Below are 17,948 nucleotides of genomic sequence, written 5' to 3'. Positions count from 1 at the left end.
AGCTGGCAAGCCAAATTGACTTAGGCACACAAATGGGTATTTCCTAAGTTCAGGGCTGCTTATATATTTATACACTATCCATTGTTTAGGAACAGCCAGTTAAAATATAGCATACGCTGCAAGATGTCACAGACTGGCCAACACAGTTCGACCAAATGCGCTGTGACTGTGGACTGCAGGATTTGAGCACAACATTCTGAAATCCTTCCTCTCAAGATGATGTAGGGTATCAGCATTCCTGTCAGGGATCACCAAAGAGTAGATAGTCATACTTGACTTTCTTGAGAGCAGATTCAGCCACCATTGAGTGATATGGTAGGTGCTGTTTCCCAAATCTGAGAGCCTTCTGTATTTTTGTTCGTAGAGGCATATCTCCTACATTCTTATGCAATCTGTAAAAGACGTATAATCAGTGGCATAGCCATGGGAGGGAGGGGGTCTGGGCTATCAACTTTGGGCTCACCCCCCAAAAAAAACAAAAACAAAACTGCAGCACCTGTTAAACAGCTGGTAAAGATGCTGAAGCCCTGCCAGCTGAGTAAATCCTCTGCTCAAGCCATGCCACCCCCCCTTGTGTTGCATTAGGAACAAGGAAGTTTATAGCGCATTTCCAGCCACTGACACTGTCCCTCTCACTCCCCAAGCATGTGTATTTTGCACATATAATGAGCATGTGTGGGATGTGCTGCTTTGGGCAGCACATCTCTTAGGCTGGTGGGGCTTTGGCATCCCCAGTAAAGGTATTATTTTTAAGATGGGGGAAAAAATGAATAGCCCTTACAGTCCACCCTGGGCCTCCCCAAAAATGGACTGCAGGCTACACCCCTGGTCTGAATATACAACTACCAAGCAGAAAAGGCTTTTTATAAGGGCTGCTCTTGTCTGCTGTGATCCAGATTACAATGAAGACAGATGTCTTCACAAATTTTACTTCCTCCAATGCACTGGAAATGATCAGAGAGGCCTATATCAGTGCCAATACCCTTTAATGCCAATCATTACAATTCTTGCAGGCATCGATATGGATACCAGGAATGACTAAACTTCCATCAGCAGAGATATCAATGTGGATGTCAGTTGTGCTCATGCAGCATTCCTTGCCAGATGGTTATGCAGTGCCTCCTGGATCTTACTGTATATTGAACCCTTATGAGTTCTTTTGTTAAAGCTAAGCGGTATAGCAAAATTAAAATAAGCCATATACTTTTTTGTTCTGGATCATTGTCTTGCTACATAACCCAATTATGCTTCAGCTCCAACTCACAAGCATATGACTGGATTTTCCCAAAGATTTTCTGGTACAGTGCAGAATTTATGGTTCCTTTATTAATGGCAAGTTTTCAAGGTCCTGAGGTAGCAAAGCATCCCAACACCATCACACTACCACTGTTCTTACCATGGAATTACGTATTCGCTTTTGCAAGACATAATGGGAGACTCTTGTTGTCTAAAGAGTTCCACAGAACACTGTCCCAAAAGCTTGGGGATCATCCAAGTATGTTTTTGCAAATGTAAGACAAGCACTGATGTTGCTCTTGAACAGTAGTGGCTTCCACCTTTCTACTCTACCATCAATTCTATTTTTGTCCAGTCACTTTCTTATTGTGGTGTCGTGAACACTAACCTTAGCTGAGGAAATAGAAGCCTGCATTTCATTGGATATTCTTCTGGGATGTTTCTGTGACCTCCCTGATGAGCTGTTGATGCACCTTTGCAGTAGATTTTAGCAGGCTGGCCTCCACAGAAAAATTGTCTTACCTGATAATTTTCTTTCCTTTAGACATAGCAGATGAATCCAGAGACTAGTGCAGTATCTCAAAAACTGTGCCATGAGAGATTCCATAATTTATTTTTAAAATTGTCTTCATAAGAAACAATTCAAAAAATAAATATACACTAGAATAGATGACATGTATGTGTGTTATGGATGCGAGTCTGTCACCACCAGCGCCTCTCCTCTTCTCTGCCCCAGGCGTACCTTTGTAAATGTTCACTGGCGCAAGCAACATTTTCTACCTGCTGCTCGCACAAGCCTTGGCTCCCTTCTGATGTGGTGCATCAGTGGCTATGTGTTCAACCAAAAACATTCTTTTCTGATGGCCTTAAGAAGTTAGTAAGACACTGGAAAAAATGCATCGCAAAACAGGGTGATGTGAAAAAGTGATGTAATTTGCTTTTGAGACATTTAATAAACAGTGTTTAAAAAAATAAAAGTGTGGAAACATTTTGAAGATTCATCAATTTATTTTATGAGTAAGGTATACAAGGAAAAACATTTGTATATTCCTTTTTTATTATTTATTTATCATATTTTCCATAAACATATCAAGTATCCACTTGTACAGAAAGATGAAGCTAATTAAAGAATAAAGCATTTCCAGTTATATACCGTATTTTCACGCAGATAACGCGTACCCGTGTAAAACGCGCACACGGGTATAGCGCGCAGAAGCCACGATTTTATGTACAAAAACTTTTGTATACCGCGCTCACGGGTATACCGCGCATGCAGCCCGACTGTCCTTTCGCCCGCCCCGACTCTCCTCTGGCCACCCCGACTCTCCTTTCGCCCTCCCCGGCTCTCCGTGCGCTGTCCCGACTATCCGTTCACCCTCCCTGACTTTCCGTGCACTGCCCCGCCTCTCTGTGCGCTGTCCCGACTCTCCGTTCACCCTCCCTGACTTTCCGTGCACTGCCCCGCCTCTCCGTGCGCTGTCCCGACTCTCCGTTCACCCTCCCTGACTTTCCGTGCACTGCCCCGACTCTCCTTGCACTGTCAGTCCTGGGACCATCCCTTTTTAACATATTCATAAGGGACTTGACCCGAGGGCTTCAGGGTAAAGTAGCGCTGTTCGCCGACGACGCCAAACTGTGTAATATAGTGGGTGGAAGCAATCCCACGGATGGTATGACGCAGGATCTGATCAAGTTGGAAAAATGGTCCACAACATGGCAGCTGGGCTTCAACGCTAAAAAGTGTAAGGTCATGCATCTCGGCAGCAGAAATCCATGCAGAACATACACCTTGAATGGAGAAACACTAGCTAAGACTTCAGAGGAACGGGACTTGGGAGTGATCATCAGTGCAGACATGAAGGCTGCCAAACAGGTGGAGAAGGCCTCATCCAAGGCGAGGCAAATGATGGGATGTATCAATAGAAGCTTCGTCAGCCGCAAACCTGAAGTCATAATGCCACTGTATAGAACCATGGTGAGACCTCATCTGGAGTACTGTGTGCAATTCTGGAGGCCACATTACCGTAAAGATGTGCTTCGAGCTGAGTCGGTCCAGCGAATGGCCACTAGGAAGGTCTCTGGACTCAAGGGTCTCTCATACGAGGAAAGACTGGGCAAATTGCAGCTGTACTCTCTAGAAGAGCGCAGGGAAAGGGGTGACATGATTGAGACTTTTAAGTACGTCACAGGTCGTGTCGAGGTAGAAAACGATATATTCCTTCCCAAGGGACCCTCGGTCACAAGGGGGCACCCGCTCAAACTCAGGGGAGGGAAATTTAGAGGTGACATCAGGAAGTATTTCTTCACAGAAAGAGTGGTGGATCACTGGAACAAACTTCCGACGCAGGTAATCAAGGCCACAAGCGTGCTCGACTTTAAGAATAAATGGGACATCCACGTGGGATCCCTACGTGGGTCGAGCAGCACTCAGACTTAATGGGGTGGGTCAGTAGAGTGGGCAGACTTGATGGGCTGTAGCCCTTTTCTGCCGTCACCTTTCTATGTTTCTATGTTTCTATGTCCCGACTCTCCGTTCACCCTCCCTGACTTTCCATGCACTGGTCGGGTTGGGCCCATGTGCCTCAGGCCGCGCCCCCAGGTGGAACCTAAGGCTCCAGGGCCTATTCTGATTGGCCCACGCGCCTTAGGCCCCACCAGTAGGCGGAGCTTTGGGACGGATGGGCCAATCCGGCCTCATTCCGTCGTTGGCTACCTGCCGGACAGGCGGGTTTGGCTCCCGTCTGTCCGGCCAACTACCAAAGGTACGGGGAAGGGGGGTGGGGGTGTCGTGGGGGTCGGCCAGGGGGGTCGCGGGTCGGCGGGGGGGGGGCGGTCGTTGGAGGGAGGGGGGTTTGCGTCGAGGGCAGGAGGGCCTGGGATCCCTCCTGCCCGTAATGTAGTGCGGGGTGGGGGTAGGGGGTCGCCGTGGCCAGGAGGGTTTGGGCTCCCTCCTGGCCCGATATTGTCGGGGAGTTGGGGAGTCGGACGGGCAAGAGGGCTTGGGCTCCCTCTTGCTCCGATCGTGGATGCGGGTGCGGGTGGGAGCGCGTGCGAGCGGTCGTTCGGGGTGGGGGTGCGAGCGGTCCTGCTGGGGGGGGGTGAATCGGGCGTCGGGCGGGGTGGGAACTATGTAAAAAAAATTTTGTATACTGCGCTCATGCGTATAACGCGCGAGGGGTATGCGCGGTAGGTAAAAACACGTATAACGCGCGCGTTATATGCGTGAAAATACGGTGTGTGTGTGTATATATATATATATATATATATATATATATATATATATATATATATAACCACAAACAAGAAAAATAAAGCTTAACTCCAGCTCAAGTCCTCAAATCATAGATCCAAGAAGTGTGATCAGCGAGCATGCTAAAATAAATCATAGAAATAAAAGGAAAGGAAAACAGGGAATTCAATCAACTGAAGAAAGCGTCCAAATTAAACATTAAGCACTCATGTTGTCCCTGCTTTCAGGTGTGCAGCTGACAAAAAGGTTGTCAGTTGAGTAGGATCAAAGAAAACATATTTTTGCCTTTGATACAATATCACACATTTACATGGGTGACGCAGAAAAAAAAGTTGCTCCAAGAGCAATAACTCCCGGCTTTAAGATCAAAAATTCACGACGACATTTTTGAGTATCTCGTGCCAGATCTGGAAACATTTGTATTCTATATCCCAAGAATTTTTTTAATTTATTTTTAATGAAAAGTCTCAGCAGCCAGTTTTTATCTGGTGCTAAGGCAACTGTAAGAAGTAATGTTGCTGGTGTTGCCATTTCCCTATCTGAACGTTCCAACATCATCAAAATGTTTAGTGGCTGTTGGTCATCTTGTAATTTTTGTGGTTTTTGGTGTTGTCCTTCTTCTTTTCATATAGATAGATAATAAACCTGGGTAAACGGTGGCAACAATTCTTCTGAAATTTCCAATATTTCCATCATATAACGTTTTAACATATCTCTCGGAGGTATTGTTGCAACTCTAGGAAAATTAATTAATCTGAAATTATTGTTACGAGAAATATTGTCCAATGCTTCTAATTTCCTTCTCAGATTTATATTATCTCTCATTAATGTTTCTATAATCTGTTTAGAGGCAACATTTGAATTTTTAAGGTCTTGCACATCAATTTGAAGATTTTTAATATATGTTTCATGAGTATTTAATTTTTGTTCCACTTGACACTATTGTGGCTTAATAGATTTAGCCAGATCTGCCACTAGATCCCAAATAGCATCTAGGGTTACTTCTCAGGGCTTCTCTATTATAGAAAGTTTTTCAGACTCAGTTTTTACACTCAGTTCAACTGACCTCTCCTCCTGTTGGCGACTCTCCTGTTCGCAGTACTCCCTCTTATTGTTGGATACCTCAGGTTCCACGGGACTCTCCAAACAGGAATCCAGCTCCAAACTGCCCTCTCTGATGTCCAAAGCCTCCCGGGAGAAGAGCTCACCGCCTTCCGATTGCTCCTCCACCCGCAGGATGCTGGCAGTCTGAGGAAGAGGGGGAGGTGCTCTAGCATCAGGGCTCAGCAAGATCTCCAGTCCCGAGGAAACCACCTCTGACTCACTACCAAGTGTTTCCAACGGGGATACTGATGCTGCCACAGACACTTCCTGCATCCGGCGAAGAAGTTCGTCGATGTTGCCGAATCTTGCTGGGCCGGGGCACCACGAGGCTGCAGCGGCGCTTCAGCCTCTTCTTTTCAGCATTGTAAAGTAAGAAAAATTCTTCTCAGAAACAAATAAGCCGGTGCTCGCTCGAACGTCTATGCCAGGATGCTCAGCTAACCGTCCCTTCCGCCATCTTGGATCTCCTTCACATTTGTATATTCCATGCACAGCTAAGACGGTATCCGACACTAATGGTTTGCTTCTCTGACATGGTAAGAAAAACAAAAATGCAACATTAAAATAAAAATTCAGAGAATAGATGTTTTAAAAATAAATGATTGTAGATCTGCCTGATCTCTATTTCCAGCTGAAAAATTGATTGGGGTAGGTCAGTTAATTTATGGAGATCACAAAAAAACAACAAAAGGTCAGAATCTGACATGATGTTATAATAAGATTTTCTAGCCAAGGCCAGAAAGAAAAGCTTGAATGCTGAATTAAAACCATAGAGACTTCTGAAACATATCCAATTGAGCTGGCAGAAATAACTAAAGTAAGGGAGGCTTCAGTACCACTGTGGCATGCAAAGTCCTGTTAATGTGAACTAAAATTCTAGTCTTACCTAGAAAGCTCTGGAATTTCATTACTCATCACCACATATTGTTTTGTTCTCTTCCATATCTTCACTTACCTACCTCTAGTCTGTTTGGGTTGCTATTCACCACTTAAGGATAAATCATTTTTTTTAAGCAGTGGCCTCACCCATGTGATAGGACACACATAGGTTTTCACTTTTGGCTAGCAAAATTTCCATTCGTAAGATATAATTAAGTTTTTATGAGGAATACTGCTCTGTTAGTCAGAACATTCTTTTGAATGAAAAACTGCAATTGAAAAAGGTAGGAGATACTTTTCACAGATTTTTTTCTATCAATAAGTAAAATTTGTGCTGAGAAATGTGGTGTTTCAATTAGAGAGTAAGCTGGATATACAAGAAGTTAAATTAAGGCATTTCTATATTTCTAAGTGTGTTAAATTAGGTGATTCTCTGGGGTGCTGCTGGGGATATTAGGCCTTACTTTCCCCTCAATTGCTTTTAAGATCACTAGACAACCTGCCTTCACTGGAGATTGTGATAATTTAACTCAAACTTCTTGACTATTCCAACACCAGCTCTCTAAAACAATCATATAAAAGGTATAATTGGATATCATACATAATGGGGACAATTTACACCAATTACTGCTGGATTCAATAAACAGTACCAGTATTGGCATTGCCTAAGAAACAGCTGTCGATTGCATGTCAATCACGCACTGACACCGTTTGTAGAATCACAGCTGTTTTGGAATGTTTTGTGGTTTGTTTGTTTGTTTTATGGGGGGTCATCACAGGCGCCTTAAATATAGGCTAGCATTTTATAGGCCTGCATTTAAGGCCTCTTCCAGTGCAAACCACACTCCTGCCAGCCTTAGGCGTCCCTATGTACCTCCACCGAAGCGAGTCTGGCACCTTAGAACGGCACCTTCAATTTTTTATTTTTTTTTTAATGTGCCCCCAATTGGTTAGTTAGGCAGCAGTAGAGGGCCTACTGCCACCTAATTGCAGCACGTCCTGTATAGAATTTCTCTGTAAATGCCTACTTGAAAAACTATCATTCTCTCTGAAGGTAAAAGTTGCTGCTGATGGTTCTTTGAAATGATACGACTGTCAAGATCTACTGTTTTAGTTTGACTGCAGCTGCTCTTTGCTGTCCCTCCCCCCATCCCCCTGGGAGAATTCTGCAGAATGTAATTTTTCTTGTGCAAAACTCCTCCATTGTAGGGCTGACACACCTGCAGGCATGAAATCCTCCCCCTCAGGTTCCATTTTCTCCAGTGCTTAAAAATCTTCTCCTCCCTTGGTAAATTCAGCTCTAGCTTTCTTGGCTCTTCTCTATCTCCAATTTTTCTTCTCCTACCTCCCACAGTCACTTTACAAGTTCTTTACCTTCTGCAGCTCTCTGCATTCTACAGTTCTCCCCCCCCCCTTCTCTCTCCCTAACTCCCAGCAAGCCCCCACCTGTCTCCTTCACCCCCTCTTCATAGCATATGCGCACACACAATCCCTCTCCATACCCATAGCATCCATACTGTATTCTGCATTGAAAGTGCAGAACTCGCATCTATGGAAGTAGGGAATTCTGCTGCAAATTCTGCATTGCACAGCAGCATAGAATTCCCCCAGGAGAATCTACAGAAACAGCTGCTTTAGGCAACCATCTAATCTACCTAATGGTTAAACTAATCCTCCATATTCTGTCAAGTTTTTAGTTTACAGTGCATTCTTGCTATTCGCGGCAGTATGGTTTCCGAAAATCTTCTCGAACCATGAATTACAAAACAAAGCATCTATGGAAAAATAAATGTTAGGTTCCAGTCCTACATGTGGTTCTTCAAAACCGCAGAAAATGATTCTCTAGTAAAAATAGGGTTAGGTTCCTGCATGGAATAGCATTCAACAAAATCTATAGAGAACTTTCAGACAAAGTATGAATGAAGTCTACCACACATATTTTGTCACTAAGACACATGACACGTTTCTTTATTTTTGGTGTAGTTGCTTGCAACTCACTCCCTGGATGCTTGGTAGCCATTTTCAAAAGCAAAGGTGAAAGTCAAAGCAAAGGCGGCCAATTTTTAAATGTGAAGGTCTGCAAATATGCAAACATAGTGGTGCAAATGGCAAATAGCGGTCACAATTCATGCACCCATGGATAAGCAAAATTGTGAATATTGGTTGTGCGAATAGTTAAAACGTACTGTATTCTTTAAATAAGGTAATCACTGAATTAAAAGAAATGGACCCTTTCCAAAATTTAAGGCAGAATTGATTTTTTTTTTTTAACTAACTGAGCATTCAAATAATAGTGGACTTTATTCTTTGTACTGTTCTTTCGTACCTTGATATATGGCATTCCTTTTCTTTTTAAACTTATTTTAAGATTATTCTTATTGTAAACCATGTAGATGATACTGATATGCAGTAAATCAAGTAAAATAAACTTGACCTTTAAAAAAAAGGAAAATTCTAAACTAAGAAAAATGTCTGGTTATGTAATAATGATATGCAGATTTTAAAAAGGAATGAGGGTCAATTAGAATCACTACATGTGGATATTAAATCTTGTCTGATAAGAAAGCACTGTAATCCAATCAGGTTTGAGAAACTATAAAGGAATTCAGGAAAACCTCTCTTGGAGAAAAACAGCAGTTCACAGAAGTTCTTTAGGATTGCTAAAGAATTAGATAATCACCTCAACGGCTGGATAATAATTCTAGCAGCCCTCAAGACCAAACAGTTTGCAAGGATTCTAAAACCCAAATTTTATGTTTTTGATTTTATTGCCAGTCTTGATATACGTCCTCCATCAAAACAGTTTACAATTAAATAACAAAAAAGATATATAAAAAGGACTAAAGCCGGAGGAAGGAAGAAAGTACCGTATTTTCGCGGATATAACGCGCGCGTTATACTCGTTTTTACCTACCGCGCATACCCCTCGCGCGTTATATGCCTGAGCGCGGTATACAAAAGTTTTTAAACATAGTTCCCACCCCGCCCGACGCCCGATTCACCCCCCCCCAGCAGGACCGCTCGCACCCCCACCCCGAACGACCGCTCGCACGCGCTCCCACCCGCACCCGCATCCACGATCGGAGCAAGAGGGAGCCCAAGCCCTCTTGCCCGGCCGACTCCCCGACGTCCGATACATCCCCCCCCCCGGCAGGACCACTCGCACCCCCACCCCGAAGGACCGCCGACTTCCCGACAATATCGGGCCAGAAGGGAGCCCAAACCCTCCTGGCCACGGCAACCCCCTAACCCCACCCCGCACTACATTACGGGCAGGAGGGATCCCAGGCCCTCCTGCCCTCGACGCAAACCCCCCCCCCCCCCCCCAACGACCGCCCCCCCCCCAAGAACCTCCGACCGCCCCCCCAGCCGACCCGCGACCCCCCTGGCCGACCCCCACGACCCCCCCCACCCCCCTTCCCCGTACCTTTGGTAGTTGGCCGGACAGACGGGAGCCAAACCCGCCTGTCCGGCAGGCAGCCAACGAAGGAATGAGGCCGGATTGGCCCATCCGTCCTAAAGCTCCGCCTACTGGTGGGGCCTAAGGCGCGTGGGCCAATCAGAATAGGCCCTGGAGCCTTAGGTCCCACCTGGGGGCGCGGCCTGAGGCACATGGGCCCAACCCGACCATGTGCCTCAGGCCGCGCCCCCAGGTGGGACCTAAGGCTCCAGGGCCTATTCTGATTGGCCCACGCGCCTTAGGCCCCACCAGTAGGCGGAGCTTTAGGACGGATGGGCCAATCCGGCCTCATTCCTTCGTTGGCTGCCTGCCGGACAGGCGGGTTTGGCTCCCGTCTGTCCGGCCAACTACCAAAGGTACAGGGAAGGGGGGTGGGGGGGTCGTGGGGGTCACGGGTCGGCTGGGGGGGCGGTCGGAGGTTCTTGGGGGGGGCGGTCGTTGGGGGGGGGAGGGGGGTTTGCGTCGAGGGCAGGAGGACCTGGGATCCCTCCTGCCCGTAATGTAGTGCGGGGTGGGGTTAGGGGGTCGCCGTGGCCAGGAGGGTTTGGGCTCCCTTCTGGCCCAACTACACAAAGGTACGGGGAAGGCGGGTGGGGGTGTCGTGGGGGTCGGCCAGGGGGGGTCGCGGGTCGGCTGGGGGACGGGCAGAGGTTCTTGGGGGGGGCGGTCGTTGGGGGGGGGGGGTTGGCGTCGAGGGCAGGAGGGCCTGGGATCCCTCCTGCCCGTAATGTAGTGCGGGGTGGGGTTAGGGGGTCGCCGTGGCCAGGAGGGTTTGGGCTCCCTCCTGGCCCGATATTGTTGGGGAGTCGGCGGTCCTTCGGGGTGGGGGTGCGAGTGGTCCTGCCGGGGGGGGGATGTATCGGACGTCGGGGGGGGGGGGGCATCAGGCTTTCAGGATGGGGACAGACCTTCAAGGGGGGACAGGACTTCAAGGGGGGACAGTGCACAGAAAGTCAGGGGGGGTGAACGGAGAGTCGGGACAGCGCACGGAAAGTCAGGGCAGTGCACGGAAGTCAGGGGGGGTGAACGGAGAGTCGGGACAGCGCACGGAAAGTCAAGGCGGGCGAAAGGAGCGTCGGGCATCATGCGCGGTATACCCGTGAGCGCGGTATACAAAAGTTTTTGTACATACCATCGTGATTTCTGCGCGCTATACCCGTGTGCGCGTTTTACACGGGTGCGCGTTATATCCGCGAAAATACGGTAGTAAAATAGAAGCTGATTCAAACATCCCCTAAAGCTCTGTGGAAGAACATTTTTAAGTCCTGCTTTCGATCTAGCTAGTGATGTTTCAAGGGAAAGATGCTTTAGAGGACCAATATTTATTTATTTGGATTTACTAACCACCTTTATGAAGAGATTCACCCAAGGCAGAGTACATCAAGTACAATTTAACATAAAACTTACATTTTTGTTAATAGCATAACAGTAGTAAAAAGACCAAATGCAATGAGTGAGGTAAACTCAAAATCAGCAAATTTAAACTTAATAATAAGACTACCTTAAAACAATTTAAAAATATACTTATATCAGCACCGAAATTCAAATGAGAGATGCAATACCTTGTCAGCATAATATTTATGAAACAACTAATAAGTTTACAATCAGAACATTCAAATAACAGATATGATGCTAATACTTTTCTACAATATACTTTTTATCCTATAGCCAAGAGGCCAAGAGCAGTTAGATGGGGACAGGTAATACAGAGTCTGTTGGGATAAACGGATAGGGGGATAAACTCAGGCAAACTGATTATACAGTTAAGCATATAAGGAACTGATATAGTTATAGTATGTGTAGCAAGCTAGTCCTGGTGCAAAATAAGTATACACTTCTTCCTCTGAATCTGCGGTTTCAGTATTCGCGGATTCAGTTATTCACAATTTTTTTTGTTTAAAAAAAAAAAAAAAAAAAAAAAGAAGCTAATTCTGGACTTTCCCTGCCTCCCTCCTGGCATCCCAGACCTTACCTGGTAGTCTAGCGGGCTTTTGGGGCAGGAGCGATCTTCCTATGCTCCTGCCCAGTGCAGATCACTCATAGCAAATGGCTGCCATGAGTTCCCGTAGTCTCTTGAGACTACGACGGGAACTCATGGCAGACATTTTCTATGAGTGATCTGCATGGGGCAGGAGCATAGGAAGATTGTTCCTGCCCCGAAAGCCTACTACACTACCAGGTAAGGTCTGGGATGCTAGGAGGGAGGCGGGAAGGTCCAGAATGAGGCAGGGGTGGGTCAGAGCCAGCCAAAAAGTTATTTGGGGGTTTTCACACTTCGCTGGACCGGATCTGCATCTAACACCCATGGATACGGAGGGAGAAGTGTATAGTCAATCACCCTATGTATTAGAGGCTTGGGTGAAAAGCCAGGCTTTCACCTACTTCGTGAAGTAGAAGTAGTGTGGAGTTAGATGTAGCCCCTCTGGAAATAAATTCCAGAGTGTGGGGGCTGCACCTGAGAAAACTCACTGGCGGGTATCACATCGTACAATTTATTTTCATGAGGGTTCTGGCTTCTAGCTGCTTAAGCCGGTAAGGACTTGGGACGACAATCTTGCACACTGGCTATAAGATCATCCAGGCCTTTGCCAAAAAGCTTCTGTCCGTTGAAAGGGAGTCTGCTAAGCATAGCATTGGAGGTTGACTTGCCCACCCATGTGATCCACAGCATACGTCAAGTGGAAATGGAGTATGCAGAGACTCTTGCCATGACTTTAATTACATCATAAAGTGTGTCAGCCACCTAGTCTACACTCCTGCCAGCACAAGAGCTGGCATGTACAGGGTTTGCAGCAATGAATTTCAGGCGCTTGTTGCGAAAGCAGCAGCTGACGACGATGCCTTAACTGCCAGGGGCCTCAAACTGCCTCCTGAGGACCATATCCACTCTACGTTCCTGTGTATTCTTCAGCACATCTTCTCCCTCACTGGGCAAGGATATGTATTTAATTGCCTGTGCCACCAGGGAGGCATAGCAAACATTTGCTGGAACTCTTGATCCAGACGATAAAGCCTAGTCATGGGTATCACCCCTCTAAAAGAGTCTTCTGGGACTTCCCAGGGCTCTGTAACCAGGAGTTTTATGTCTAAATGCCACAGAAAGGACATGGGCTGAGATCTGACCCTGCTCAAAAGAGAACACTGGTGCTGGGACTCATGAAGAGACTCATTTCTAGTGTCTGGCATGGCCAAAAACTCATATAGCCGCCATATGGAGGGATTCTCTCCTGGATCCGAATCTCCCATCAGGGACACCTCAGTTTGAGACAGTAAGGGGATGAAGACTGAACTTTTTCCCTTGAATCCCTATCCAACTGATGATCAGAGTCAAGAAGGAGCTCTGCTCCCATAGAAGCGGCACTCTGAGGATTCTTAGAGGCGTGCACCAAGGGTTGCTCTTCAGCAGACCTAAATAGCATATTTTGGCCATGCACATACACCTGCCAGAGCAGATTAATGAACTCTGTGTAAAAAAACTTATTAGGCAACCCTCCTTCCCCTTTAGAAGGAAGGAGATGCCTCTTCTTTGGTTGCGGAGCCTCTGTGCCAGTTTGCCACACTGTGCCACTGTTCCAGCGCTCCTGGGGAAATTTCTTCTCCCCTAACAGGCTCCAAAGCCATGTGCCATGCACCAGAGGCTGCATGGGAGCTAAACTAGAAATTCTCGCCTCCCCACTTTGTTCAATGTGGCACAAAGATGCTTTTCTGTCACCCATCCTTCACAAAGAAGGCATGATATAGGGGTATTAGAGTAAGAGGACTTCATCCTTAGCACTTTGGAAGCAAAACGAGGTATTTTGGAGAAGTTTGAGAACTTAGAAAAAATAAATAAATTAGGAAAATTCAAGATGGCTGCTGCTGGAGAATTTTTTTGCTAAAAAACAGCTTAAAATCACCTCAAGGCTGACCAAAACCTTAATAAACAGCTTCTCCACTCCAGGCAGCTTTTGTGTTCTGGTGAAGGTGAGGTGTGGATAGCCCTTGTTCTTGAATGTCCTTATTGTCTGTGTTGAAGTAGTCTAGATGAGCGAGTTTGAAGGGGGTTGTCTCCTGACGCAGCGACCTCATGAAACAAGGCCCTGCAGGATCTCTTGTTGAGATTACTTTTGGATGGCTTTTTTCAAACTTCTTGGCTGAATCTGGTTTTGGGCTCTTTTTTCTATGATGGATTACAACCGTCGGTGATCTGAAGATTTGATGCTTTCAAGAACAGACTGAATCCAAATCTATGGATCTTGGTTGGCCAGCTAAGTAGTATAAATAGTATTGAATTTGATACTATATATTTTTTGCAAATATCTTCAACCCTCTATCAGTTCTAGTCTTATGCTGTATAGATAAGTTTTGACTGGTTATCATACGGTTTTTTGGAATGATAGTTTTTTCTCCCATTGTAGATTTCTTAGGAATTTTTTTACTTCATGCTTTTTTTCCGTATAGGCCTATGATAATAAGCAGACTCTATCTAAAGCTTAATTGCTTATGATCGAGCATTATCCTTTGGATTTTGAGGTCAATGTTGATAACAGAGCAGATCCACCATTATTCTATCCAGTATAAGACTTAACTTTTGAGACACATAACATAGATTATAGTGTGGTGAGAACTAGTGAAGCCAGGTTTCATATCCCTAGTGGATCTTGGGAAAGTGGGAAGGTCTCTTAATTGTGGATTGCCCAGGCACTATCTAAACTAAGCCCTCTGAGGACAGGAAAATGCCTCCTGTACCCAAATGCAACTCTCTCTGAGCTACTGATGAAAAGGTATTAGCTAAACTGAAGATTTCTTACCTCTCCAAAAGCTCCTCGACCTATCACCTTCAGGATTTCAAAATCTTCTTTATGTAATCGCATCTGCTTCACTTTGAAAGTAAATGGTTTGGCTGAAATAAAGGAAAATACCAATCATGTTTATGAATACATTTCATAAAATAGTACCTGAAATCAGAAATATAGAACAAATTAAGAACCTTTAAATTATGAGCAATGTCATCATTAAATTTAATTTTCAAAAGAAAAGCTTTGCCATTTAATATATGTACATTTACCTGCCAAGTCTATTTGATTTCAGGTTCATTTTTCTGAATTTAGGTTGTGTTAACCATATATTTAACAAAAAAATGAGGAGGTGTGTATACGGCAAGCAAGTCTATAGTTAAATATACTGTATCTGCAAACTGCCAGAGCAGTTGTTTTCCATTTTCTAGCCATCGTGTCTCTAGTATTTGGGATCACTGTTTTGCCAGCTTCAGAAACACCAAGCTACAAAGCTATATCATGCTAATGAGCTCAAGAACATGGAAAAGGTAGCTGCATGAGGTTGGATCTGTACTGCCTATTCTCTGCAATTCCATCAAAAACTTACTGATTATCTTGAGAACACAAAGAGCCTGATTCTATAAACTGCACCTAAATCAATAGGCGCCTAGGAAAACAGAACTTACTGTATGTCATTCAAAGTTAAATACCATTTATAGAATCACAAAGATAGGCATCAAAAACTTAGAAGCTGGCATATTAGGCCAGGGCTTTCTTGACCTAAAATACCTGTGCCTAACAATCCATGCCCAAACTCTGGCCCTAACCATGCCTACTTTTTGGGTAGGCGCTTTGGTGTAGATGTCTACATGGCTACTACAGAGTTCAGTGCCTACCCCAAATTGGTTCAATTAACAGAGCTGATTGAACCAATTAAAAATGAAGTTAGGTGCCTAGATCAGCTAGGTGCACCGATCTAGGTGCATTGCAGCAGGCGCTTTTTACAGAATCAGGGAACAAAATGTTAAAAAGCCGAGTGCTGCAATGCATATTCTTATTTACATCACAAACCTACAGGTCTAACTGTGAGTGAATTAGGATGTGCCTTCATTAGCATGCCTAGAAAACTGTTGTGCTTGTTAAATCACATCAGCACATTAAGGGACCCTTTCATGTTAGGCTTACAACAGGAAGCTATAAAACCCTAAAGACAATCTGTTGTCAATATAATTAAATCCAATGCCGACTGTCCAGCCCTTCTTTGTTGTAAACCGCCTCGAACTAATACGGCTTTGGAAGTATATAAGAAATAAAATTATTATTATTATTATAAAATTATTATTATTATTATTATTATTAAAACGTAATTGGCTAACGCCTTTTTTCCTTTGGTGAAAATGTTTGAACTTTACTATATACTGGAAAAAAATCAATATAATGGACATCAGTATGGGTACAACTCACTTAATGAGAGTGAAATTTGGGCCTGGGCAGTAACCAGCACCAGACAATAAGTCTAAATAAGAACTGCCCCATACAAATTGTTTTAACAGGACTCAGTTAAGTACACTTTATTGATGGAGAAAGCTTTTCAATGAATTTTTTCTATGTGAGCACATTGAACTTTCACGGTTTTGATGTAGATTTTTGTTTTGGGGAGTTTATTAAGTCTTTACTCCTTTTTTTTCATTTGGTTAGAATGTTTGTTCAAGATTTATATATAGTGTTTAGGGCTAATTAATTTCACAAGATTGGACTATATGATGTATGGGGCAGTTCTTATTTAGACTTATTGTCTGGTGCTGGTCATCTATGAGTTACTGCCCTGGCCCAAATTTCACTCTCATTAAGTGAGTTGTACCCATACTGATGTCCATTATATTGATTTTTCCAGTATATAGTAAGTTCAAACATTTCACCAAAGGAAAAAAGGCATTAACCAATTACATTTTAGGCATTAGGCTTACAACAGGACATGCTAAAGCAGAGGTCTCGAACTCAAACCCTTTGCAGGGCCACATTTTGGATTTGTAGGTACTTGAAGGGCTGCAGAAAAAAATAGTTAATGTCTTATTAAAGAAATGACAATTTTGCATGAGGTAAAACTCTTTATAGTTTATAAATCTTTCCTTTTGGCTAAGTCTTAATAATAATATTGTCATTTATAGCTAAAGAGACATATGATCAAGAAAACTGTTTTATTTTACTTTTGTGATTATGATAAACATACCGAGGGCCTCAAAATAGTACCTGGCGGGCCGCATGTGGCCCCCGGGCCGCGAGTTTGAGACCACTGTGCTAAAGCATCTTGTAATAATTTTTCTGTATGCATGTGCTAAGCACGTGTTATTTTTTTTAACATATTTTTTAAAGGGAGTGCATCATGGACAAAGAATAGGTGTGGGTGAATCAATCAGCTAGCATGTTAACACCAGAGCCCTTAATGCCTTCTAAATAGGAGGTGGTAAAAGCTCCCACATTAATTTATTTTCAGTTGCTGCTTACTAATACATCAATGCATCACATGAAAAAAAACAACACTTGATTGAAAAAGGGGTTATTTTATAGATATTCTCGAATTGGGTTTAGTGTATGGGAAAGTCCTATGTAAGACATGCTAAACCCACTTCTTAGCATATTTTAGTAAGAGGGTCAATAAGAAAATGAAATTTCTGTTAAATAGTTGTAAAATCATGTAAAATTTTTAGTGGAAATGTGTGACACAAACTAAAGGGAAAAGGTCCAAAAGTGGCCCAAAAAAGGAGACATTGTGTCTTAATTGATAATGTTCTTTTCTTTGGTCAGCAACACTGCTCTGAACCATTGGATGTTATCCCTTTCTTGCCAGCAAGTGGAAGTAGAGAAAACTGAATTCTGCCAGTAATACCACCAGCATAAACTACACTGCTCCATGGAACAATCCAATATACAGTACATCTGCATAAGCAGCAGCAGTTCTCTTTGTAACTCACTTATGCCACATCAACTACTGCAGCTGCAGTGAAAATCAAGTAACACCATAGAGTGGCATTTGCTACCCTGCATACATCAGGGTACAGTATAGCCATATCACAGGAATCTGTGTGGCTGCCAATCACAAAATGAATTTCTTTTTCGGGGAGGGGGGGGGAAGCACTGAAAAGAAAGCAGAGAACACACCCAGAATCCTGAGACAAGCTCTTCCAAGGGTGACACTTCAGAAAAGTGTCACTGACTAAAGGAAAAAAAAATGATCAGGTAAGAGACAATTTCTTCTTTCTTA

General features: G+C 44.2%; 1 protein-coding gene across 2 annotated transcripts in view; it reads right to left on the bottom strand.

Annotated features, from left to right (window-relative positions):
* Positions 1–17,948, bottom strand: part of CDC42BPA (CDC42 binding protein kinase alpha) — a 488,866-nt gene that overhangs the window by 349,687 nt on the left and 121,231 nt on the right. For both annotated transcript variants that reach the window (XM_033938547.1, XM_033938546.1), the window contains exon 2: positions 14,720–14,811. In XM_033938547.1, the coding sequence (XP_033794438.1) occupies positions 14,720–14,811 (92 nt within the window). The remainder of the gene's footprint in view (positions 1–14,719; positions 14,812–17,948) is intronic.

Source organism: Geotrypetes seraphini, chromosome 3 (assembly GCF_902459505.1).
Source record: "Geotrypetes seraphini chromosome 3, aGeoSer1.1, whole genome shotgun sequence".
Classification (NCBI taxonomy): Eukaryota; Metazoa; Chordata; class Amphibia; order Gymnophiona; family Dermophiidae; genus Geotrypetes; species Geotrypetes seraphini.
Note: the sequence above shows the minus strand (reverse complement) of the source record. Positions and strands in the feature narration are given on the sequence as shown.